Raw genomic sequence first — 26,140 nt, 5'->3', positions numbered from 1 at the left:
TCAGACCGGTTTAAACCTGTTTTAGTTTGAGACCTGTTTGGACATGAAATATTGCGTCACGAACTGCTCTCGTGCCTTTGAGTTATCACAAATTTTTCTGATTCATTCTCGAAGTTGTTTGTTGGAAGTCGGTCGCACATTTAACTGGTTTATTTGGTGCTTGCTAGCTGGACAAATTCTCCGTCTTTTATCCAAGTAATCTGTATCGTAGTGACAGTTTTGAGGTGTAAGGCGTTGCACCAGTCATTTCGATAGCCGCGGGCTAATTTTACAGAAATACACTGTTTGAAAAGAAGTTCAAGTGTGTGTTTCTTCGGTCATTATATACAGACGAACGGATTCGGGAACTTTATGTTAAAATTTTCCCACGAAGAGATTATGGTTTACCGCTGTGACCAAGTATACTCGGTTAAAACTTAATCTTTTGACTTGACATATAGCCTAACAAATGAGATGCTGAGAGGCAAAGATAGTCTATAATTGCTTACTGCCACAAGCTGTTTAAACTTGTTAATTGTGTTTAAGCCTACACTTTAATTGAATGTTTGTAACGTATAAGCTAAGAGTAGCTTTCCTGTGATACGCAATCGCAGTAGCCTACAAGCCTTTTGCTTTATTGGGCATAACATAATTGAGTGTGATGTTTGCTGCAGTGATAACTGATTAATACAAAATTCATTTGTGTTAATAAAATTTTCAAACACTTATCACCTAACCTAAACTAAACCCGAATTTCGTTTGAAAGATATAAGCAACCACATTAGCCATATGAGCCGCTTTTCGAAACAATATTGTTGACGTACTTTTGGATCTCCTATGATCGCGATACCAACGGATAATTTACGTTTCTGACCACCAGACAACTTCTTTGCAAAAGTATCTGTTTGGTCTTCCAAGCCGATCAACTTGATTATACGTTCCACCTGTAAAATAGTTTTATTTTGTAATTATTTTATTAAAACACCCTAACCACGGAAGTGACAGATGATATTCCCAGGTTGAAATCAATGGCTGTGTATGTGCAGAACAACCAAGAGACAGTTCTGCCAGCTCTAACGTTTTTGCTTGTCTTGCATTAGATTTAGACAAAATTCGTAGCGTGTTAATATAAGTGTAGGTTTATAAGTGCACACTGGAATGTGTGCAATCTGCGGTTGAAAATTACACGAGGTAATACTAAACTGCGGCCATACAAATATTGCACGACCATGAGTTAAATTGCAGACATGAATCCTTGTCCTAGTCTATGTTACGCAGCTAAACCGGCTATATGCAATTACGCAAAATTTAAACTGCATGTGGGCGATACTCCGGTAGGCTACTGTTATCAATAGATAATTCTTCCTGGTATTGTATAAGCACTTAGACACATAACCTTTAAAAAAATACTGTTGGCCCGCAGTGATGGATGCAAACGCTTTCTATCACAAAAGAACACCAACAAATTATACGCGGAGGGTTTTCCAGCTTCAGGGTTGTGGTTCAAAAGTAAACCCTAGACACACCCTCAACAAAACTACTTAAACAAGTGGTGAAGGCAAAGGGAGGCAAGACAAAGTAATAATACAAATATTATGGTTTTATTTATTGTCGCTCAGCAACGGCTAGGGTCTATTAGCGAAAAGGCATATTTTTAATTTTTGTATCAGACTTACGATGTCACCACATTATTTCCTGACTTATCTTTACTGCGTTATGCAAGCAGGAATGTCATCGATAGCCTACCGTTTTCAAAGTCTTTGTTATGACCCGACCTGGAATCGTCCTCAGATCTACCAGCACTAGAGCCGGAGACGAAGCCACTAGGCTACTGAGCTGGTGGCAAGGCATGGTCAGCCACATAATATTCTATTTTTGTCAAGTAAACAAACGTCAGCAATTAATAGTAGAAAGAAGAACCAACGATGTTGTGGTATTTCGTCTTGCCAACATTGTGATTGGCCTGATTAATTTACTGAAGCGCACGACCCCTCTGGCACTGCAAGCAATCTTTCCATTTAACTGCTTTGCCAAAGCATGGACTTCTAAATAGTAGCATCTGGACTGGAAACGCAGTGACCAACAAAAGGCCAAACAGTTGGTACAACAGTTGGCCAACAGTGGGCCAACAGGGTTAGTTACTTGGCTGTTGGCCCACTGTTGGCCAACTGTTGTACCAACTGTTTGGCCTTTTGTTGGTCACTGCGTTTCCAGTCCAGATGCTACTATTTAGAAGTCCATGGCCAAAGCGTCACAGTCTTATGTTTGCAATTGTGTCAGGAGTTTGTGTTGTCCGCGTACTGTGTTGACTGCGTGATACATCCGCTGTCAAAAACAAGCTACCAAATTGCGAAAAATCGCAAAAGGATCTGTGCTAAGCACCTTAGATTTAAAATCTTACACCGGACTTGGATGCATATGCTTATACTTTTTCTGAAACAAATTACGAAATGGCTGAATCTGCCATTTCTGCACACGCTACACATTGAATTACACGTTAAACTACTAATACTACTTCCTGAAATTCATGAAACAAGTAGTCAATAATCACAGAGTTAAACAAAAATGCAACGGTAAAAATGGAACAAAAAATACTTTACTTCTAATTCAACAAGGTCAGCGTCGATTCCTTTGATGCCTGCAAATACTCTGAGATGTTCCCGCACACTCAATACATCGAATAAAATATTATGTTGTGGACAAAAACCAGTCATTTTTCTGATCTTGTTCATTTGCTTTGAGTTGGACACTTGGTTGTCAAATACTGTTGCGTGGCCTGATGTTGCATCGACAAAGCCTAGAAATATACTTATTTGTTGAAGGGGAAAAGCAATAAATCAATTTCTAACTGTGTACTGTAATCAAAAAATAAAGTTTCACAACATAGAATAGGTTTAATATTTCCCATTAAAAAAGTTTATTTTTTATTTTTGGTCGTATCCAGGCTTACACCCGGTGGTTGAAGATTTAGATTAAGTGGACGGGAAGGCAAGGAAGCCAATCTTCATGTCCACCTTCAGGCATGCCTTTAAGTGTCCTGCCAAAGACACAGCCGCATGCTCTTGAGCGGTGTCGAACGGGCGCCCTTTCGATTGCCGTTCTAGGGCTCTCACCACTTGGCTATGCAAGTTTAATTATTGACCTACAATAGAAGTAGCCTATTGTTCTTAGCAACCTGTCAGTATATTGACAAGCGTAGTTTTTCCAGCTCCGTTATGACCAAGCAAAGCAGTTATTTGTCCTTCGTATACATCGAATGAGAAGTTGTTGACAGCTGTTGTGGAGGGTGTGGTTCCGGTGCATATATTCCCTTTCCTGTATACTTTGGTGATATTTTGGAACCTGGTGGGGGCATCGATTGATTATAAGACAATGGTAGCGTTTAAGTATGATAGCCACTTTAACATTAGAGGTAGAATAGAGAAAAAAACGCAAACAGTTCTGATAGACAGTAAACTAAGTGAACTTTCCAACGTGGCCTAGAGGGTTAGGGCTAGGGAATATAATTCGATAACATGGATTCAATTTCCACCCCTGTCATAACTCTTTTTCTTCTGTAATTACCAAACAAAGTTCAAAGCAATAATCAACTTTGGGGTTGAGTGCTAGAAGGGTCGCAATTAGACGATAGCCACTTAAACATTCTGATTGATTGACTGTGTCATTGGGTCTTAGTGAGAATTGACATGTTAGACTGTCACTCTAACAGTTAGAGTGACTATCTTTAAGTGTCAAGGCATCTGTTGGAAAACCATTCAGTAGTAGTATCAACATCAATTGAGAAATGCTCTTTCATATCAAGGATGGTTTGCAGAGAGTGCAGACCATGTTTCTACACATAAGCTACAGGTTGCACTTTTTGCTAAACCCCAAATTAATAGCTGATTTTTACACCGATAAATAAACAATAGTAAAAAATCGTGCTGAAATCGCATCTAGCGTTTCTTTCTCCATTGTCATGGCCCGTTTTTTAGGACGTCTTTTAACTTATATTAAAGTTATTTTTCAAGCTTTAAGACTGTTTTAAATTAGTTTTACATGTCTAAATGATGTCAAAATGCCGCTGCATTTTGTTTTAGGTTATTTCTTCCAATACAAAAATTTAACGATGTTTCATAAATGAGATTTAGTTGCATAATTGAGCTAAAAATATGTCATTTTGTGAGTATTTGTTACGAAAGTGAAGATGAAATGTGAGTAGGTCTATAAGAATTGATTTTTTAACTTGACAAAATAATTCAGTAAAAGTGCTCTACGCAGACGTGGGCTGTGTCACTTTTTGAGTAGGTTGCTGATTTCGATACTAAAGCAAATTTACTTTAGATTAGAGTAATAGATTGAGTTTCGCTGTTAGCAGCATGATCGTTGCTTACTTCACAATGTAGATTTTAACGAACTGTTTTAGCCTGATGCTTCGAGTTCGCTGTGGTAATAGCGAATTGCCCTAGCTTTTGCAACATGATTCCCTAGTCATATGTTATGATGATTACTTTAGGGTACTCCGCCTACTTTAGAGTTGGCAGAGATGGGATCACGTTTTTGGTGATCTTGACCTTAATCTTGATCTGAGATCACTTTTTTTGGTGATGTTGATTTTGAAGAACAATGAGATCAAGATCACTGTAAAGTTGAAGTTTACTTACTATAGATGAAGGCGTTTTTTTAGAATTTGTACAGTACAAAGCATGGCCACCTGGAGATGCGGCCTGATTTGTCACATTTTGTAGATTTTGATTACAGCTACTGCTAGTGCTTGACTGACATTTTTTGAGATGTTTTTTCTTTTTGCGGTTTCCTAATGACATAAAACTTTTTTGTTGCCTTGGGGAAGCAGTAGCAGATGAGAAAAAGTAAGTTGAAAAACGAAAAATCAGACTGTTATTGAAAATTAACAGTCTGACTAAAATCTTCGAAATCAAATTTTCTTTGTTTTTCAACATGTGAGAATGTTAAAACCTATTGTGTCGTCTGGAGAAAAGAATAAAGAAAGCGTAAAAATATAATTTTTAGAAAAATTTATTTAAACGTTCGCCCAAAGTTAGAAAAAACCTGGAAATTTCTGCAAAATGTGACAAGTCTGGCCGTATCTTTAGGTGGCCATGTACAAAGTAATTAGTTGCAAATACTAATATAAGCCACTGTTAATATGAATGTGTCCAACAAAAATCGATTTAAAGTTTCAATCTAATTTGGTCAGTGTTGTCAGTTCAAAATTTAAAAAGTTTTCTCTGTTGGTCATAAAAAGTCACGCACCTATGTTGATGCATGATAAAAAATTATTCAAGTTTGTTTGCAATTCTGTTTTGTAAATTCTAAAAATTGTTTGCTTTCTCGGCCCAATTTAAGATGTGTAAAAACTTTGGAATTGCGGTGCTAAAACAACTGGACTTTATAGCCTACTTTGGTCATGTACAGGGGTTTGTTGCAGCAAATGAACAAGACCGAGAATTATTTAGGATCTGAGTATAAACAAATATATTACAGTTTTTGTATTTTTGCTTGGAGCAGTGTATCTGACCGCAGACCTCTGAAAGTTTCTGATAGCAGACAACAGTATTAAGGTTCCCAGATGGGTAAATGGTGCAATAAATCAATAATAAATCCACTCCGATAGCTCAGTTGGTTAACGCGTGACTTTCTGAACGAAAAAGCTTCAAGATCAAGCGGCGCTGGTTCGACTCTCGGTGTGTGCGCTTGAGCAACGCATTCTAAGGACTGCTCTCCATTCAGCGGCACTTAATGAATGGAATAATTTCCCGGTAACAACACTTTAACAATCGGAAATTTCACCATCTCTGTCAATCTCGGTAACCTGCCATGCATCAAAAGCCTCTACAAGTATGCGAAACTACCAAGAATAACCTATCAAGGCTTTGTCAGTCCGAGGATAAAGATTCAAAACCAAAACCAAACCAAACATTGATATAGGCCTAATCTAGTAAAACTTAAAACTACTCAGTAACACGAATAAAAGCTCTGAGAAATAAATGTTAAAGCTGTTTTCCTTCCAATATGAAGCAGATAAAAATTTGATGAAAAATGATGCAGTTCAAAGTTTTTTTTTTCAATTTTAAAGCATCAAACTAACTGCAAATTTTGTGACTTTCAGTACGGTACTGTAATTATCCTCGGCCTTAAGTGTCACGTTGCAATTCTACGCAAACTACGACAATGATTGATAGACTTAACAGCAACAGTCACTAACTTATTACAATATTCTTACCAGCGATCGAGTAGTTAAAACCAACAGTTAGCACTACCAACTACGTTTAACCAGGTTGCATATGGTAAAACCTGCTTTTTGCAACATCATTAATCAAAAACTTCATTTTTTTAAGTAGTTACACACAAAGTGAATTTGAAAGTAATTTGATCATCAAGATCATGATCTTGATCTTTAAGATCACATTGTTTTGATGATCTAATCGTGACTTTCTTGATGCTCAAGATCACATATTCTTGATGAACTTGATCTTTAAAATCATCAAAACTAGTGATCTTGCCCAGTAGCGTTGATGGGGTGTCCAGGGGGTACTTTTGCATCCAGGCCCTGTATAATTTCAGGGGTCCGAAATCTTTCCAGGGTGACTGAAAATTTGAAGAATCCATCGCGTATTCTATGGATACAGCGCATAGAAGTGTCTTAATTTGGGGCCCAAAAATGTTGTTGATAACGGCTCAAAGTATCCTCTCAACGGCCTGATGTTGCCTATCTCTGAGTGTAGGCTTACCCCTGCAAAACTTTTATCATGATAAAATCGGTATTTTACTCGATTGTCTTTCAAATACATTTTCATGCTTGCTCTAATCTCCAGGCTTGTCCATGGGACATTTTTTTCTGTCCCATCCCATCCCATAGCAATTCATGCCTGTCCCGTCCCATCCCATCCCATCCCATGGGATTCCCATCAAAATACAATTCAATAAATGTTATTAAATTTATGGAAATTTAAGTCTAATGTGTACTAGATAGGACTAAATGTACAAAAAGAGATACAAAACGACAAAATTTATTGACTTTGTAAACTTTAAAGTTCAGAAAAGTTGTCTATCTATGACAATTCATTATCATTGACACTCATATTCCGAGTCACTGTGCTCATTCAGCAAATTCATGGGAAATGGAATTCGTGCTGTCCCATCCCATCCCATCCCATGGGACATTTCCCATGGGATTCCCGTGGGAATCCCATTCCCATGGACAAGCCTGCTAATCTCGCTCAATCTATCCAAACCAAATGAATCACTAGGGCAAAAGTACCGACAACTATCTATGACTCTATACCTAACTAATGACTATCAACACTATAGTCATTAGGCTGCATACACACGATACTACTTCGAGAAGCTGACTAAGAGTTTTCTTGCAAAACCAGTATTATTTTGAGTAGGGAACCAGCAAAAGGCCAAAGTATAAGTGATTTTCCTTATTCTTGCAACAATATGTAGCCATAGAAATACATATCATACCGAATAGCTTCTTTGCCAACTAGATCTTCTGACACAGGTTCTGAATCACCATCTATCACAACAGCATCGCTGTTACAGTACGTTCCAATCGAGAAGCTCTGTACGTGGTTTGTAAGATTCCAATAAGATGGCATCAGGAAAAAGTAAAACGGTTTACGCTGCCCGTATTCACCTACAAAGCATAAAAAAAACTCTAATACTCTATAAGCACAGTCAACAGAACATAGCAGTTGATATTTTTATTGAAAACATCACATTTGCGTATTACAGTGCGTATTTGCGCAAAGCTCAAATGTTTGTTTACTGAGTGAGAAATGTGTAGACTTGAGCTATTCGAAAAAACCTGTAATTCTATGAAAAGGCAAAGAAGGATTATATAAAAATGGTAATGCTGCAGAATAAAATGTACCAAAACGTAGCGGGTGTACATCAATGTAATTAAAAAATTTGGTCGAATTATAATACTGAACGTAGTATATTATACAAACCAGGAATGACGTTATCGAAATACAAAGTGAGAAGGAAGTAGAGAACAATATCGACAGGCAGCATGACCAGAGTGATCCCGACAGGTCGGTCTCCATCCCAGATGTTGTTGAAGTTGGCGCCATTTGCAGCTATTTCCAAGAAAGCTATCTACAGACAGAGAAAAGCCCAAGAAAACCCAGTGAAAAAGAGCACCGGTACTGAAATAAACAACTTAGGCTAATCATCGTTAAAATATTTATTGAAATTAGTTTTAAATATCGCCTCGTCAATATTTTGGAATAAGCAACTAAACAGCACATAACATAAATGTAATTGTTAAACTGCTGCTTAAGTAAACTTAAAAACAAGCATGCTAATCTAGTTTTCATCTACCTGGTGTATCGCCATTGCAAATCCAGTAGGGGCAAAAAGATTCAAAGCCCACACACCACCAACACTTAGGTTTGGCACAAAAACAACGATCAGATATAAAAGTCCAAGCAAAAGGTTAAGAAAACCTCCTGCAGTTGCTGCTGTTCGAGCGTTTGTGAAAAACGTCGTGAGCATGAACCCAAACATGATCTAAAGAGTGATAAGAATTCAATAAAGCTAAAATAATATGATAAACTTTTAAACTAAATACAGTCAAGCAAAAATTCCATTTTTATTACATATTTTTGTGCACTTTCTTGATAATTAAGAACTAAAAAGATTTGTGCACAAAAAAACGCGAAATGTATTGGATGTAGAATAGAATAAAATGCTTCATTAAACGCTTCATAAATGCCTCATAAAACAGTGGTATGTCATACAAAAAGGAAAACCATTGTGTTTAATTGTTTATTCAACTTCAGTTATGTATAAGTATGCTTAGCAAAGCCCAGGAACAAAAAAAACTATATGTTCGTTCGTGAGTTATTTTGATACTTACAATGCAGAGTCCATATAATAGAAAAACCAAAAACACCAGAAAAAAGTTGCTCTTTGAGAACAATTGTCCAAACACTGTGATCAATGACATGATCAGTGTCAGTCCAAAAACAATCACTCCATAAGTAGCCGACCAAGAAAACCTGATGAAAATGAAAAGATAACTTGATGATTACATCAGATCCCAATGTTGTGAAAAGTAGTTTTTTGGATTATGAAAAGAAAGATAAGGATAATAAGAAAACGCAATGACCACCTTGTTGCTACGCAACAAGCAACTAAGTCTTTTTTAGAATGATTAGGCTATTGTTTCATGGGTGTTAAACAACTAAATTTGCAGTGGGCTACTTGTAGGTATTGAGCCATGCAACACAGAGACTAGCCTATTACTAGAAAAGACAAAAACTAAACACTAAACAACTCACCACAGTGCAATGCTATCTAATCCCATGATTTTCATGGCTTCTTTGATTTTTCTTTGTTTTTCTCCTACAACGTTGACCAAAAGAAACCTGAAATCGACGACAGTTTCTTTAAATAATTCTATATCGAACTAACTCGGCTATATCGGCTATATCGAACTATAAAGGCTATATCGAACTAAATCGATCTCGTTGTTGTGAAAACTAGCCTAAGAGTCGATTCCGATGGGTTCTGCCTTTCGCCACCCTTTAGTGGCGGTGCCTTGCACAAGATGTTGTTGGCAGGTGTCTAGCATTCATTATATGGATTAGTCATTCAGTCCAAGCAGACCGTGCACACCATTTCAATTGTAGCTAATCGCAGTTTTATGTGTAGGCTACATATCAAATTCAGGTGTTCCTCAGCTCTAGTTGATCAATGTCTTGTTTACACACCGATGTTTGCATCGCGCAAGCCACTGAATTTATAAACAACATTACTTGTAAAACATTGAATTGTACACACAACAGTCCTCCAGACCAAACCCCCCTATATCTGACACATGCATGCCTTTGGAAATGGAGTATGCAGACGATGTTGAGTTTCTGAATGAGGAAAGACAGCCACTTGACATGCTACAATCTATTGCTACAAAGAACCTGAAAAACTACAATCTCTTCATGAATGAGACTAAAACTGAATTCGCCCACATATTTCTTGCAGACACAAATGAAACTGATGCTTATAGCCTACCGATTCGAGGAAACGAAAAATGGCGTACACACAAACTTTTGGGATCATCATTGTGCAGCACTACCGGTGTCAAATCTCGCTGCAATTTAGGCAATGTCGCTTTCAGATCACACTGGAAACTATGGAGCAAGAGATCGAGAATTCCATTACAGTTGCGACTAAGATTGTACAACGCGTACTGCATCCCAATTATGATCTACAACTGCAATAGCTGGTCTGTTACCAAAGCAAGTCTTGAAAGATTGGATGCCTGTCATCGAAGAGATTTACGTGTCATAACCGGTCATACTTGGCCAAACACTCTTATCTCGAACAAAAACCTCTACGAAATATGCAACAGTGAACCATTATCTTGAAAGATCTCCACCATGAGATGGAACATGTTTGGACACATTCTGAGACTTTACCAGGACTCACCTCCCCAGAAAGCCCTTGAATTTGCGATAATTGGCAGCAAAAAGTACCAAGGCCGAACCGGACGTCACCGTACCAACTTATTACAACTGCTGAGATCTGACATCAGAACAGCTGGCCTGGGATCCCTGCTCAGCACACCACATCTCCATCGATTGCAAAACATCGCAAAGGACAAAACAGTAAGGAAATCCTATCATCTTTGTTGAAAGACTGATCGAAGCCAGCGGATGCCAAACGATTTGACTACACTGGCGGCGGAGACAGTTACAATAATAATAAAAGTGCAATTAAAGATCACATTTTCTCATGCGCCTCATGTGAAAAACAACGTTTGGATCAACTAGTTCAAAATCATGTCGATGCAGGTCTGAGTACCAAACTAAGATCTTGGAAGCTCTGCACAAAAAAAGCAACAACCAACAGTTCAACATACACGTATATGCTTGCACTTCGTCTTACTTTAATGCAATTAGCCTAATTAGTTTTTCATAATTTTTTCATACGCATTGGCCTATGCCACCCCATGTGATATGTTCAAACGCAGTTACCTTCTTTGAATTCTTGTGCATGGTGTTGAGTGCTACGCAAGTTAGAAGTATTGATCACTGTGCTGTCTTTTTTGTTGTTGATAAATTTAATCTTTAACTAGTTATAATTTGTTCATCAATGTAGACAAAAGTATTGTATAATTGCTGTTCCTGACGAGGACGCTATGTGGTGTCGGATACGTTCCGTATAAAATTTGTTTTGATGCAGTTGTTTTTTAGTAAGTGTTAAAAATATAGGTAGCCTAAATATGTTAAATCTAGCTGCGTTACTCGGCGTTGTGGGCTTATGAATGCAAATGCATTATAAAAAAATAACGTTTTTTTACGTTTCCGAGCCCCAACAAAGATTCTTGGCCTGGGCCCAAAAGTACCTCAGACTTTCCTGTCAACAACGCTGTCAATTTTTCAAGAGCACTGATAAGACTTACATTATCACTGGTGACATAGCATAAGTTAGGAGGACAGACGAAACGGCTGCGAAGGAATCTACATTGGATAGACCACCGGGCTTTGGCATCCTTTGTACATCAATGTTGGGATTAGGGAAGGTTGGATTGAGGCCCTAGTGTAGTGAAAGTCGTTATACAACACCAGTTAAAGCTCAATCAAATACAATTGCCGCAATAGGAAAAGACGTACTGTAACTTACATAAATCTTAGCTGGCAGCATATCTTTACGATACAGATGTTGGCTACTTCTATTTTATTTTAGAAAAATAGTTTTACGACATCAGATTTATACACACCTTTAGGCTAAAAATGGTAGCCTAGTTAATATACTATCATGCTAGCACTTACACGAATAATCGCAGAGTCCACATTGGCTTGCATGGAGGCAAATCCCGAATGAAGATATTGATTCGCAGGACAAAAATCGATAGTAGAAATACTTGGATGACGACAATTTGCTGAAAAAAAAAGCGTTTGTTTAAAAGCATCATTTTCATAAATGTTTTCATGTAGGCTAAAGTTTTGGTGGCTCAAAATCACAGATAGCCGTGCAACTCAAACTATTAAAGAAATACATCAGACACTAAACAAAGTTCATATTCAAGCTTGAATTTTCAATCATTTAAATAACATTTTATTGAGCATTGTCACGCATGTGGTGGGCGGTGTGTTGGTTGAAATTATCGTTTTTGATACGACGCACATCTCCAAAGCTGCAAATCATCAAATGCACAATAATGCGAAACCTTGTATGTATGTATGTATGTATGTATGTATGTATGTATGTATGTATGTATGTATGTATGTATGTATGTATGTATGTATGCATGTATGCATGTATGCATGTATGCATGTATGCATGTATGCATGTATGCATGTATGCATGTATGCATGTATGCATGTATGCATGTATGCATGTATGCATGTATGCATGTATGCATGTATGCATGTATGCATGTATGCATGTATGCATGTATGCATGTATGCATGTATGCATGTATGCATGTATGCATGTATGCATGTATGCATGTATGCATGTATGCATGTATGCATGTATGCATGTATGCATGTATGCATGTATGCATGTATGCATGTATGCATGTATGCATGTATGCATGTATGCATGTATGCATGTATGCATGTATGCATGTATGCATGTATGCATGTATGCATGTATGCATGTATGCATGTATGCATGTATGCATGTATGCATGTATGCATGTATGCATGTATGCATGTATGCATGTATGCATGTATGTAGGCCTATGTATGTAGGCCTATGTATGTATGTAGGCCTATGTATGTAGGCCTATGTATGTATGTATGTATGTATGTATGTATGTATGTATGTATGTATGTATGTATGTATGTATGTATGTATGTATGTATGTATGTATGTATGTATGTATGTATGTATGTATGTATGTATGTATGTATGTATGTATGTATGTATGTATGTATGTATGTATGTATGTATGTATGTATGTATGGTTTACGCCAATTGAGCACTTTACTGGAGGCACCTTGCTATGCATTGCGCAAAGCTCACTGCTTGCAGTTTGAGCACTTTGGCAAGGTTGGCAGTAGTACCATTTTTGGTTACTGATAAGGTACCACAAATGGGAAAATGTCACATGGAGATATATATATCTCCAAACTGTAATTATCTATGTCGTGTTAAAATTCCCACTTACCATCTTTTTTTTTACACCAATTAATTGAGCCTTTGCTCCAGATTTTAAATAATTTTCGTCTCCCACGAGTATTCAAATCGTCCTTGTAGCTAAGCTTCTCTTCCTCGTGGGAGACCCCAAAGTTTATCCGCTCTGCCTACGGGCAGACCGGGTATAGGAGTCAAACGTACCTGTGTTACGGTCACGTGATGGAGACGTGGGCGCTGCCTGGCTTTATAAAACTTCTGTCGCCCGGCCCGTCGTGAGCTGACCTTTTTGCGTTTGCAGAAAGCAAATCCCGTCTCCCTGGCCCGTTCCGCCATTCTAACTTTTGCGGACGAGTCGCACAAAAATCTCGATCCACACTTTCCTTCCACAGGTACCTAGACTCCCCAGCCTGGCCCCCGCGACCTAAGCTGGTGGATTTCCCTTCCGGGTGCATCGCCACCCCATAATCACGCCGCTCCCCGCCTCCACGGGGCGTGGCAGGCCGGTTCTTTAAAGTCTCTGACCTGGCTATGTTTATTGTGTTCTTCTCGCCGTGTCAATTATTTTGTACTCGTGCGTCGTTGACCAAAATAAAACAGTTCATCATCAATGTACTACAGTAATTGCTATATGTTCATTGTTTAACCTAAATTTAGCTTTATCGAGTTTTAAATTAATTCCTAGCCTATTTTTCCATTTCACTTTGTTGTTTCATTTGTTAACCTTAATTCTAATCAGTTAGTATCTTGCTACTTAAATTAATTAATTCGTAGACTTGTGCCTCTATTGCAATAATAAATCCATCCGAAAATCCTTTTTTTACCCAAATTAAACACCCTTGTTCAATTAATTTTCGAAATCTCGGCATTCAAACTCCTGCATTGGTAATCTAGTGTTGCCAGTTGTCTGCCAAATCTTCCTTTTCTTGCATCTGAAACACGCATCTTCCATTACTTCCTTTCTCCTTGAAGTGTTCACTTGAATCATAACCTTATCTTGTTAAAATTCTATACCGTATAATTTGAACAATAATCCTCTCTTTATCTTTAAAGTCTTTTGAACAATTGTTTATATCGATCCTAACTAATCGTACTTCAAATCAAAGGGTCACCCTATTTTTTGGTTTAAGTTTTCAGTAGTGACGTCACAATTGACTTTTTAGTCAATTGTTCTCAAAGCATTTTTTTAACCTCCTAGCTCATCAAACTTATTTGCAGTACCGTAATTAACTGATATTCAAAGCCTAATTGCATTTAGTAACGTTGAGTCTATGTAAAAAAAATAATTATCAAATTTTAAGTAGTAACCTCTGATTCAACCCTCTTGTAATCCGTCAGTAGTTCTTTGTTTTTGTAATCCGTTACCTTTAATTTCTAAACTTTGAGCTGTCGCTGTAAACTCCGAAACATCTTAAACTTAACCAACTTTTTATATATTATATTTATACATTTTCTACTGATTATGTCACGCCCTTTAAGTCGCACAGGTTCAAAGACTTTTCAAGATAACCTGGCCGGTGTTGATTTTACCTCCCCGTCTGCTGAGTCCACTAGTTTAGGCTGGCCGACGAGGAAGCAGGTTCCTGTGAGTGGGCACCCAGTCCCACTCAACCCAGATGGTGAAGCCTCACCGGTAGACTCTATTGCTTTCACGAACTCGTTGCTTCGTCGTGGCGACGAGTGTCCGATCCGTGATCCCACACCACACAGTGGCTTACCTGTCGCATGCCACGAGTCAGCTCCACTATATCTGAGGTCGAATAGACTGCAGTCCGTCTGCCCTATTCGCCTCACCCTCCCCAATCTATTCCCCCTTCTCTGTCCTTTCTCCACTTGCAGGAGGGCATCTCGACCTTACCGAGATGTGCAGGCGTATCAGGACCATATGCGAGCATTCCATGGTTCGCGCGCCGAGTTCCTGATCACCTGTAGCAGGTGCTGCCGTGTTCTCCCTCGAGCTTACAAGCTGGATGGGGCCTTAGAGCACTGGCGATCCTGCCCCAAGGGCCTTCAATTGCCAACCTGCCTTCCCTGGCCGAGCAATGACCCGACGCCGTCGGAGAGCCAAACCAGGCCCCCTATGATGACCAAGCCTGGGCCTTCCTACGTCTCTGTTGTTAGGCATGGAAGGCGCCGGCCCTTGACTGCAGGCGCATCGGTCGAGGGGTCATCCCTTCCTTCCTCTGTCATCCGCTCTCAAGTCTTCTGGCGCCAAGGCCTGGATAGCACTTCCACTTTGCCCCCCCCACCTGACTTTATACCAGAACTTTTCCGTACTGTTCTATCCCATTCAGGCAAGACTTCGCTCAGCCCAGCTGATGCTGACAGCTTGCCTGATCTAGATGTGCTGTTTCTTCCTCGCCTGTCTTCGGCCGGACCTGGGTCGGAAAGTGGGGACTCTTCCGACTCGTCCGACTCGTCGAACAGCAAATCTCTTTCCTCTTCCTCCACTTCCTCGCCTGATAGCCCAACCACGGACGGTTACGGCCCTACTGTCAGTGCGAATCCTTTTCTATATGCACCTCTGCGCAAGCCGACCTCCACCGGAGCCGTGGCAGTGGACTCGCTCGGTTTATCCAAGCCGGCTTCGCGCCCATCTTCCCTGCCTCGGACGGCTACCACCGGAGCTGAAGCTGGGGACTCAATCAGCTCTTCCAAGCCGCCCATGCAGACCTCTTCTTCCAAGTCTCTCCAACACTACCCATCTCAATCCTCCTTATCTTTTAATCCTGTTTCCATCTGTCCTATCCAATCTTGTACCTCGACGCTGTCTGCCGAAGCCCGACCCTTTACCCCACCTACCCAAACCACCCACAATGAATTCCATTTAACTATCTCTTCCCAAACCTTGACTCGACCCCGAAGCGACACCATGGCATGCAACCAAGCCACGCATGACCCCGGACTCCCACAGACTACCCCAGGGATGTCCATCACACCCAACACTCAACGATCCATCCAAGACCCTGTTGAACCGGTCAGGGAAAGTAAGACGAAGAGCTCCAGGCGGGCTCTTTGCAGTTTAGTGAACCTTACTTTAGCGGGTGGCATAAATTTCGACCAGTTCTGCATTGAATTGGAAGAGTGGACCGCTGGCACTTCGCCGCCCAAGAGGACACGTCCTCGCAAACCACGCTTCAATCGTGGCGCCCGGGCTCGCGCGGCTCGCCGTCGTTCGAACGGGGGTTCTCCTCGGTCGGACGGCGGGGGTTCGCGCGGGAACGGAGCCCGATATCGTAGGGGAGTGGAGTTGCGAGCCGCCTTCTCGCGGGACGTGAAGGGAACGGTCCGTCGGATTGTTGAAGGAAAAAATTGCGACCTTCACTGCGAAATTCCCCCTCAAGAAATTGAGGAGAGATTTCGACGTGACATGACCGCTCCTAAAGCTGGGAGTTGCTCGCGGATGCCTGAGTGGATGAACGCCCACCGTTACGAGTATGGCAATGTAAACCTCTCCCTCATCGATGACGGTGAAGGTCCCATTACGGCCCGGGAGGTGGAGGCGGTCCTCCAGTCGCTTGATGTCGGTTCCGCCCCTGGTTCTGACGGATTGTCCTACGGTTTCTGGAAGACCCTGGACCCAAGAGGGGGACTCTTGGCCAGCCTTTTCGAGACCTGCCGGATCAACCGTCGTGTACCGGACCAGTGGAGAACCAGCAGGATCACACTCATATGCAAAGACCCTGAGGGTGATCTGCACGACGTCAGCAACTGGCGGCCCATCTCCATCTGCCGAAACATATATAAGATTTACGCCGCCGTATTGGCCCGACGCCTGCAGCGATGGGCGGTGGAGGGGAATGTTATCAGCCGAGAGCAAAAGGGATTCATGCCCACGGAGGGCGTCTACGAGCATGTGTTCATGCTCGACACCATCCTCTCGGATGCACAGTCACGCAAAAGGCCTGTGTCGGTTGCGTTTCTGGACATTCGAAACGCCTTTGGCAGTGTCCGGCACGAATGCATAGCCGAGGTCCTGCGTCATTTCGACGCCCCCACAGACCTTATTGAGTGCATCTCCGACATATACGTCGCTAACACCTGCACCGTCCGCTGTGGAAATGGTGAAACCGACCGTATCCCTGTGGGGCGGGGAGTCCGTCAGGGCTGCCCGTTGTCTGGGCTGCTATTCAATTTGGTCATCGAGGTGCTCCTCAGGGGCGTCCGTGACAAAACGGATTGCGGCTACAACCTTCCTGCTAAAGAAGACATCAAAGTACGTTGTATGGCATATGCGGACGACATCTGTCTCGTTTCTTCCGATCGCGAGCAGATGATCTCCCTCTTATCTACTACTGATCCCTTCTCTTCCTGGTCCGGGCTACGGTTCAACCCACGCAAGTGTGGCACCTTATCCTATAGGAAAGCGTCGGCGTCCCGTCTGCGGGTCGACCCGGAACCTTTCTCCCTAGCCGGGGAGGAAATCCGAGTCATCCCCAAAGGCGAAACGTACAAATATCTTGGCGCTCGAACCGGTTACGCCTCGGATGCGTCCCTTACCCAACCTTTCATCTCCACCCTGGAGAAACACATTTCCTCTTTAATGAAATCTTTCCTTACTCCAAGCCAGAAACTTCTGGCACTTAATTCTATCATTCTTCCGTCCGCGTCATACCATCTGCGAGTGCGGCGCTTCAGACAGTATGAGCTTCTGAAGCTCGATCGACTGGTATTGCAGTGTTTGAAGGTGGCGTGGCGTCTTCCCAGGTGGGCGTGCAGCGCTTTCTTTTACTGTAAGCCTGCATTGGGGGGCTTTGGTGTGTTGAATCTGTGTCGCGAAAGCGACACGCTTTCGATAGCCCAGGCCTTCAAGATGCTGACGTCTCCTGACGACCGTGTCTCTGCCATCGCTTTCGGGCAGCTTAGGCGTTGTGCCAGTCTGAGGTTCGGCACTCCAGATCCTACCCCGTGCCAGCTAGCCAGTTACTTGAATAAGGACCCCCCTCCTGAAGGTGCCCGTTCTCGACCGTGCCCAACAGGCGAAAGCTTGTGGGGCCGCGTCCCGGCGGCTACCCGTCGTCTTAATGTACGTTGGTCCGCACGCCCGGATGGCGGTCTCGAGTTGACCACGGGGAGCTCCAAAATCACCCCTCCCCTAAGAAAAAAAGTGGTTCCGACCCTCCACCAACACAATGACTTGTGGTGGAGGAGACAGTGGGAATCCAAACCTGACCAAGGCAAGACGGTCAGTGCCCACTGTCTGTCCGGATTTTCGAACTCTTGGACTCGGCGACCGGAGCTCCTGGATCACGCGAACCGTGCATTTGCTTATAAAGCCCGCCTAAACCTACTTCCCTTGAAATCAAAACCAAGCCATGGCCACCCATATAAACCTGCCATATGTCGCGCGTGTGGGAAAGCGGAAGAGACTCTCCCTCATATATTGAACCACTGCCCTACCGTGATGCCTGTTGTCACGGAACGACACAATTCAGTTTTGTGGGAGATCGTGAAGCATGTACCTGCCGAATGGCAACCCTTGCTTACCATAGATAGTACGGTTCCACAACACGTGGAAGCGGGCGGTGCTGATCTGCGCCCTGACATTGTCCTGCAACGCCCTGACGGTGTCACGGTTGTATGTGACGTCACTTGCCCGTTCGATTACGGCGCGGATTCCCTTCGAAAAGCCGCCGACAGGAAACACGACAAGTACGGCGAGTTATGTGTAAACATATTGGAAGACAGGAAGCGCCCTTGCAGGGACGTCCTGTCACTTCCGTTCGTCGTAGGCTCCCTCGGGAGCTATGCTCCGTTGAGCTCTCGGGCTTTGGCGGCCTTGGGTGTTCCTGCTCGTGGGGTAGCAGAGGTGGCTAGAAAAGTGGCCTCCCTCTCAATCGAAGGTTCCCTCCGTGTCTGGAAAGCTTGGAACGCCGGGCTCACTCGTGGAGGGGCTACGTCATAGAAAAGACGATTCCAGCGATCAGAAGCTCAATTCCCCAACAACAGAAGCTCTGCAGTAAGCATCCGAGCGCGCAAGACAGCAAACCTCAAAACCCGCCAGTAATTGTGTGACGTCATAGTATGTTAAATCCATTGTTTCATTATCAATTTACCTGTAAACAATTGTTGTTTCATCAGCATGCTGCAGCTCAATGAAGAATACAATCATCATCAATAAAATAAAATAGCAATATATGAATTAAGTATATATTGCATATCGTGAATGGACTCATATCATCTATCAATGACGTAATATCATTAACAACACTGGATCTGTATTTTCATATTTCAATATTTTAGACTATCACACACTACCTTCTCCCGATACGCTGCTCTTTCCCGCTCGGATCAACCTCGCGTTGCTTTTAACTCATCGATAAACATGATTTCCTGATCAACTCGATGCAACCTCCAAAGTTTCATCCCACTATTCTATATTTTTCCTGGTAACGTAGCCTAGTCATATCTACGCTTCGATCGCTAGTCCCCCCGACCCATCTGGGCGAACCTGCCTCAACGTCTGGCCAGTGCACATCCGTGCTCGTTGGTTCAACGTAACCACTTTTTCGGTAGGTAAAGCATACAATATATTCCCACTTACCATCTTTTTTTTTTTACACCAATTAATTGAGCCTTTGCTCCAGATTTTATATAATTTTCGTCTCCCACGAGTGTTCAAATCGTCCTTGTAGCTAAGCATCTCTTCCTCGTGGGAGACCCCAAAGTTTATCCGGTCTGCCTACGGGCAGACCGGGTATAGGAGTTAAACGTACCTGTGTTACGGTCACGTGATGGAGACGTGGGCGCTGCCTGGCTTTATAAAACTTCTGTCGCCCGGCCCGTCGTGAGCTGACCTTTTTGCGTTTGCAGAAAGCAAAGCCCGTCTCCCTGGCCCGTTCCGCCATTCTAACTTTTGCGGACGAGTCGCACAAAATTCTCGATCCACACTTTCCTTCCACAGGTACCTAGACTCCCCAGCCTGGCCCCCGCGACCTAAGCTGGTGGACTTCCCTTCCGGGTGCATCGCCACCCCATAATCACGCCGCTCCCCGCCTCCACGGGGCGTGGCAGGCCGGTTCTTTAAAGTCTCTGACCTGGCTATGTTTATTGTGTTCTTCTCGCCGTGTCAATTATTTTGTACTCGTGCGTCGTTGATCGAAATAAAACAGTTCATCACCAAGAAAGAAGGACAGAAAGACTTTAAAACTGTAATTATTTGGGTTTTATTTCCATTTTAATAACCTTTATTCGTAAATTTAAAAACAATTGCAATATTTAAAAAAAAAAAATCCTAGCCTAATTTTTGACCTTCTCTGTACCAATATTGTCTCTCAATTTTTACCAATTTCAATAATTTTAGTTAGTTTGTATAACCAGCCTGTTGTGTCTTCAAATTTTTGTAAAAATAAGTTATTTTGCCCATTTAATTACCCAAATTCCACCCATTTTGATTATTTTCTTCATAGCTTTTTAGCATCAATTTAAAAAAAAAACCTAGTGTTGCCAGTGCTCCCCAAATTCAATTCCATATTCTCTCTTTTTAAGCTTGAATTACGTGTCGCTTTTAATTGTTTTATACTGAATCCTTAATCGTTGATCCGAAACCATTTAACTGATTTATTTCCAATCAATTGTAACGACTATTGGCGTATTATATTATATTTAATTGTTGTATTTTATTAATCGTCGCAGGGTCACTCTGCTAGCTGGAGTAAAGTTTACGAACTGACGTCACAATTGTACATTCATTCAATTGCTCTTAAAGCTTTATCATTTTCCTCTTATTCCTCCCACCAATTCGTAATTAAAATTTTTTTTTTTAGTTTATTTATCTGTCACTAACATTTTTACATTATAATATTATCCTGTAACGTTAAATCAACGTAAATTGCTTTTTATCAGCCAAATCTTTAGTAAATCGTTGGTTTTTAAATTCATTTCATCACAATCTGCTACCAGTTCTTATATCGTCACTTTTAAATCTCTAAATTTAGAAACGTCGCCGTAAACTTTAAATCTTTGTAATAACCAGCTTTTTATAATTATTTCATTTGAATTATGTCTCGCTTTTCAAGTAGTGCAGGTTTGAAGACTTCTAGAGATAACCTGGCCGGTGTTGGTTTCTCCCTTCCATCTTCTCAGTCCACTAGCTTAGGCTGGCCGACGAGGAAGCAGGTTCCTGTGAGTGGTCACTCATTCAACCCAGATGGTGAAGCCTCCCCGGTAGACTCACTGCTTTTTGCGAACTCGTCACTTCGTCACGGTGACGAGTGTCCGATCCGCAATTCCGCACCACATCGTGGCTACCCCACCCATTTCGAGTCACCCTTCCCGAGGTCGAATAGACTGCAGTCCGTCTGCCCTATTCGCCTCACCCTCCCCAATCTATTCCCCCTTCTCTGTCCTTTCTCCACTTGCAGGAGGGCATCTCAACCTTACCGAGATGTGCAGGCGTATCAGGACCATATGCGAGCATTTCATGGTTCGCGCGCCGAGTTCCTGATCACCTGCAGCAGGTGCTGCCGTGTTCTCCCTCGAGCTTACAAGCTGGATGGGGCCCAAGAGCATTGGCGATCCTGCCCCGAGGGCCTTCAATTGCCAACCTGCCTTCCCTGGCTGAGCAATGACCCGACACCCTCGGAGAGCCAAACCAGACCCCCTATGATGACCAAGCCTGGGCTTTCCTACGCCTCTGTTGTCAGGCGTGGAAGGCGCCGGCCCTCGACTGCAGGCGCATCGGTCGAGGGGTCATCCCCTCTTCCCCCTTCTTCTGTCATCCGTTCTCAAGTCTTCTGGCGCCAAGGCCTAGACAGCACTCCCACTTTGCCCCCCCCACCTGACTTTATGCCTGAACTTTTCCGTACTGTTCTATCTCATCCGGGCAAGACTTCGCTCAGCCCTGCTGACACTGACAGCTTGCCTGACCTAGATGTGTTGTTTCTTCCTCATCTGTCTTCGGCCGAACCTGGGTCGGAAAGTGGGGACTCTTCCGACTCGTCTGACTCGTCGAACAGTGAATCTTTTTCCTCTTCCTCCAATGCTTTGCCCGATAGCCCGACCACGGACTGTTACGGCCCTACTGTTAGCGCGAACCATTTTCTACATGTACCTCTGCGCAAGCCGACCTCCACCGGAGCCGTGGCAGTGGACTCGCTCGGTTTATCCAAGCCGGCTTCGCGCCCTTCTTCTTCTCTGCCTCTGACGGCTACCACCGGAGCTGAAGCTGGGGACCCCATCAGCTCCTCCAAGCCGCCCATGCAAACCTTTTCTCCTAATTCTCTTCAGCGCTATTCATCTCACTCCTCCTTACCCTTTAATCCTGCTCCCATCTGTCCTATACAACCTTGTACCTCGACGCTGTCTGCTGAAGCCCAACCTTTTATCCCACCTACCCAAACCACCCACTCTAAATTCCTGCCAACTATCTCTTCCCAAACCTTGACTCAACCCCGAAGTGACACCATGACATGCAACCAAGTCACGATTGACTCCGGACTCCCACAGACTACCCCAGGGATGTCCATCTCACCCAACATTCAACGATCCATCCAAGACCCTGTTGAACCAGTCAGGGAAAGTAAGACGAAAAGCTCCAGGCGGGCTCTTTGCAGTTTAGTGAACCTTACTTTAGCGGGTGGCATAAATTTCGACCGGTTCTGCATTGAATTGGAAGAGTGGACCGCTGGCACTTCGCCGCCCAAGAGGACACGTCCTCGCAAACCACACTTCAATCGTGGCGCCCGGGCTCGCGCGGCTCGCCGTCGTTCGAACGGGGGTTCTCCTCGGTCGGACGGCGGGGGTTCGCGCGGGAACGGAGCCCGATATTGTAGGGGCGTGGGGTTGCGAGCCGCCTTCTCACGGGACGCGAAGGGAACAGTCCGCCGGATCGTTGAAGGAAAAAACAGTGACCGTCGTTGCGAAATCCCACCTCAAGAAATTGAGGAGAGATTTCGACGCGACATGACCGCTCCTGAAGCTGGGAGTTGCTCGCAGATGCCCGAGTGGATGAACTCCCACCGTTACGAGCATGATAGTGTGAACCTCTTCCCCGTCGATGACGGTGAAGGTCCCATTACGGCCCGGGAGGTGGAGGCGGTCCTCCAGTCGCTTGATGTCGGTTCCGCCCCTGGTTCTGACGGATTGTCCTACGGTTTCTGGAAGACCCTGGATCCAAGAGGGGGACTCTTGGCCAGCCTTTTCGAGACCTGCCGGATCAACCGTCGTGTACCGGACCAGTGGAGAACCAGCAGGATCACACTCATATGTAAAGACCCTGAGGGTGACCTGCACGACGTCAGCAACTGGCGGCCCATCTCCATCTGCCGAAACATTTATAAAATCTACGCCGCCGTATTGGCCCGACGCCTGCAGCGATGGGCGGTGGAGGGGAATGTTATCAGCCGAGAGCAAAAGGGATTCATGCCCACAGAGGGCGTCTATGAGCATGTGTTCATGCTCGACACCATCCTCTCGGATGCACAGTCACGCAAAAGGCCTGTGTCAGTTGCGTTTCTGGACATTCGAAACGCCTTTGGCAGTGTCCGGCACGAATGCATAGCCGAGGTCCTGCGTCATTTCGACGCCCCCACAGACCTTATTGAGTGCATCTCCGACATATACGTCGACAACACCTGCACCGTCCGCTGCGGCAATGGTGAAACCGACCGTATCCCTGTGGGGCGGGGAGTCCGTCAGGGCTGCCCGTTGTCTGGGCTGCTATTCAATTTGGTCATCGAGGTGCTCCTCAGGGGCGTCCGTGACAAAACGGATTGCGGCTACAACCTTCCTGCCAAAGAAGACGACATCAAAGTGCGTTGTATGGCTTATGCGGACGACATCTGTCTCGTTTCTTCCGATCGCGAGCAGATGATCTCTCTTCTATCTGCTACTGAACCCTTCTCTTCCTGGTCCGGGCTACGGTTCAACCCACGCAAGTGTGGCACCCTTTCCTATGGGAAAGTGTCGGCGTCCCGTCTGCGGGTCGACCCGAAACCTTTCTCCCTTGCCGGGGAGAAAATTCGAGTCATCCCCAAAGGCGAGACGTATAAATACCTCGGCGCTCGAACCGGTTACGCCTCGGACGCATCCCTAACCCAACCCTTCATCTCCACTCTGGAGAAGCACATTTCCTTATTGATGAAATCCTTTCTTACCCCAAGCCAGAAACTTCTGGCACTCACTTCCATCATTCTCCCGTCCGCGTCATACCATCTGCGAGTGCGGCGCTTTAGACAGTATGAGCTTCTGAAGCTTGACCGACTGGTTTTGCGGTGTTTGAAGGTGGCGTGGCGTCTTCCCAAGTGGGCCTGCAGCGCATTCTTTTACTGTAAGCCTGCATTGGGAGGTTTGGGCATCACGAACTTGTGTCGCGAAAGTGACACGCTTTCGCTAACTCATGCTTTCAAGATGCTGACGTCACCTGACAGCATTGTCTCTGCCGTCGCTCTCGGGCAGCTTAGGCGTCATGCCTGTCTGAGGTTCGGCACTCCAGATCCCACGACTGACCACCTGGCCAGTTATCTGAATAGTGACCCCCCTCCTGACGGCGCCCGTCCTAGACCGTGCCCTACAGGCGAGAGCCTGTGGGGCCGTGTCCCGGCGGCCACCCGTCGCCTGAACGTACGTTGGTCCGCCCGCCCGGATGGCGGCCTTGAGTTGGCCGCGGGGAGCTCCACAATCACCCCTCCTATAAGGAAAAAAGTGGTGCCGACCCTCCATCAACACAATGACTTGTGGTGGAGGAGACAGTGGGAATCCAAACCTGACCAAGGCAAGACGGTCAGTGCCCACTGCCTGTCCGGATTTTCAAATTCCTGGACCCGGCGCCCGGAGCTCCTGGATCACGCGGACCGAGTATTTGCGTACAAAGCTAGATTGAATCTAATGCCACTTGAATCAAAACCAAGCCATGGCCGCCGTTACCTACCTTCCATGTGTCGTGCGTGTGGGAAAGCGGAAGAGACTCTCCCCCACATATTGAATCACTGCCCTACCGTGATGACTGTCATCACGGAACGACACAATTCGGTATTAAGGGAGATCGTGGGGCACGTGCCTGCCGAATGGCAACCCGGGCTTTCCATAGATAGTACGGTTCCACAGCACGTGGAAGCGGGCGGTGCCGATCTGCGTCCTGATATCGTCCTGCAACGCCCTGACGGTGTCACGGTCGTATGTGACGTCACATGTCCGTTCGACAACGGCGCGGATTCTCTACGAAAAGCCGCCGACAGGAAACACGACAAGTACGGCGAGTTATGTGTCAACATAAAGGAAGACAGGAAGCGCCCTTGCAGGGACGTCCTGTCACTTCCGTTCGTCGTAGGCTCCCTCGGGAGCTATGCCCCGATGAGCTCTCGAGCTCTGACGGCCTTGGGCGTTCCTACTCGTGGGGTAGCAGAGGTGGCTAGAAAAGTGGCTTCCCTCTCAATCAAAGGATCCTTCCGCGTCTGGAAAGCTTGGAACGCCGGGCTCACTTGTGGAGGGGCTACGTCATAGAAAAGACGACATCAGCGATCAGAAACTTATTCCCTAATAACGTTGCAGTAAGTATCCGGGCGCGCAAGACAGCAAACCGTTTAGACGTTATAACCTTATAACAATATTGGCTTAAAATTGATCACCTTATGTCATCACCTTATTTCTATAAACCTGCGCCATTTCTTTTATATGATACTCCAGTCTCTTCAAAAACAACCATTCTAAAGTAATAAGGAAGGAAATAAAATACCTCATGTACATTGTGACTTGAGACTGGTTTAATAGCAATTAAGCAATTTCAATCATCACTAGATTCTCTATGTACTAATCAATCAATTGTTTCGAACTGTCATACGCTGCTTTCGCCTTGTAACGCTGTTCTTGCCCGCTCGGATCAACATCGCTCCGCTTTCAATGCATTGATCAACACGATCCCCTGATCAACTCGATGCAGCCTCAAAACTTCTACCCCAATTTTCTATTTTTACCGGTAATGCAGCCTATCAGTGCCTCTGGTTTCGATCGCTAGCCTCCCCGACCCAGCTGGGCGAACCTGCCTCAACGTCTGGCCAGTGCACATCCGTGCTCGCCGAATGAAAGCTTACTCTTCTCCAGTGAGTATTAATTACACTCCCACCTA

General features: G+C 44.2%; 1 protein-coding gene across 1 annotated transcript in view; it reads right to left on the bottom strand.

Annotated features, from left to right (window-relative positions):
• The window catches only part of LOC145780224 (cholesterol transporter ABCA5-like), a 73,216-nt gene that overhangs the window by 38,496 nt on the left and 8,580 nt on the right, over positions 1-26,140 (bottom strand). The window contains 12 exon segments of the mRNA XM_082591927.1: positions 804-923; positions 2,580-2,776; positions 3,155-3,321; positions 7,450-7,621; positions 7,938-8,085; positions 8,311-8,499; positions 8,849-8,990; positions 9,273-9,359; positions 11,396-11,529; positions 11,766-11,875; positions 13,282-13,312; positions 14,608-14,795. Of these exon segments, the coding sequence (XP_082448053.1) occupies positions 804-923; positions 2,580-2,776; positions 3,155-3,321; positions 7,450-7,621; positions 7,938-8,085; positions 8,311-8,499; positions 8,849-8,990; positions 9,273-9,359; positions 11,396-11,529; positions 11,766-11,875; positions 13,282-13,312; positions 14,608-14,795 (1,685 nt within the window).

The sequence above is a fragment of the Aplidium turbinatum genome, chromosome 11 (assembly GCF_918807975.1).
Source record: "Aplidium turbinatum chromosome 11, kaAplTurb1.1, whole genome shotgun sequence".
Lineage (NCBI taxonomy): Eukaryota > Metazoa > Chordata > Ascidiacea > Aplousobranchia > Polyclinidae > Aplidium > Aplidium turbinatum.
Note: the sequence above shows the minus strand (reverse complement) of the source record. Positions and strands in the feature narration are given on the sequence as shown.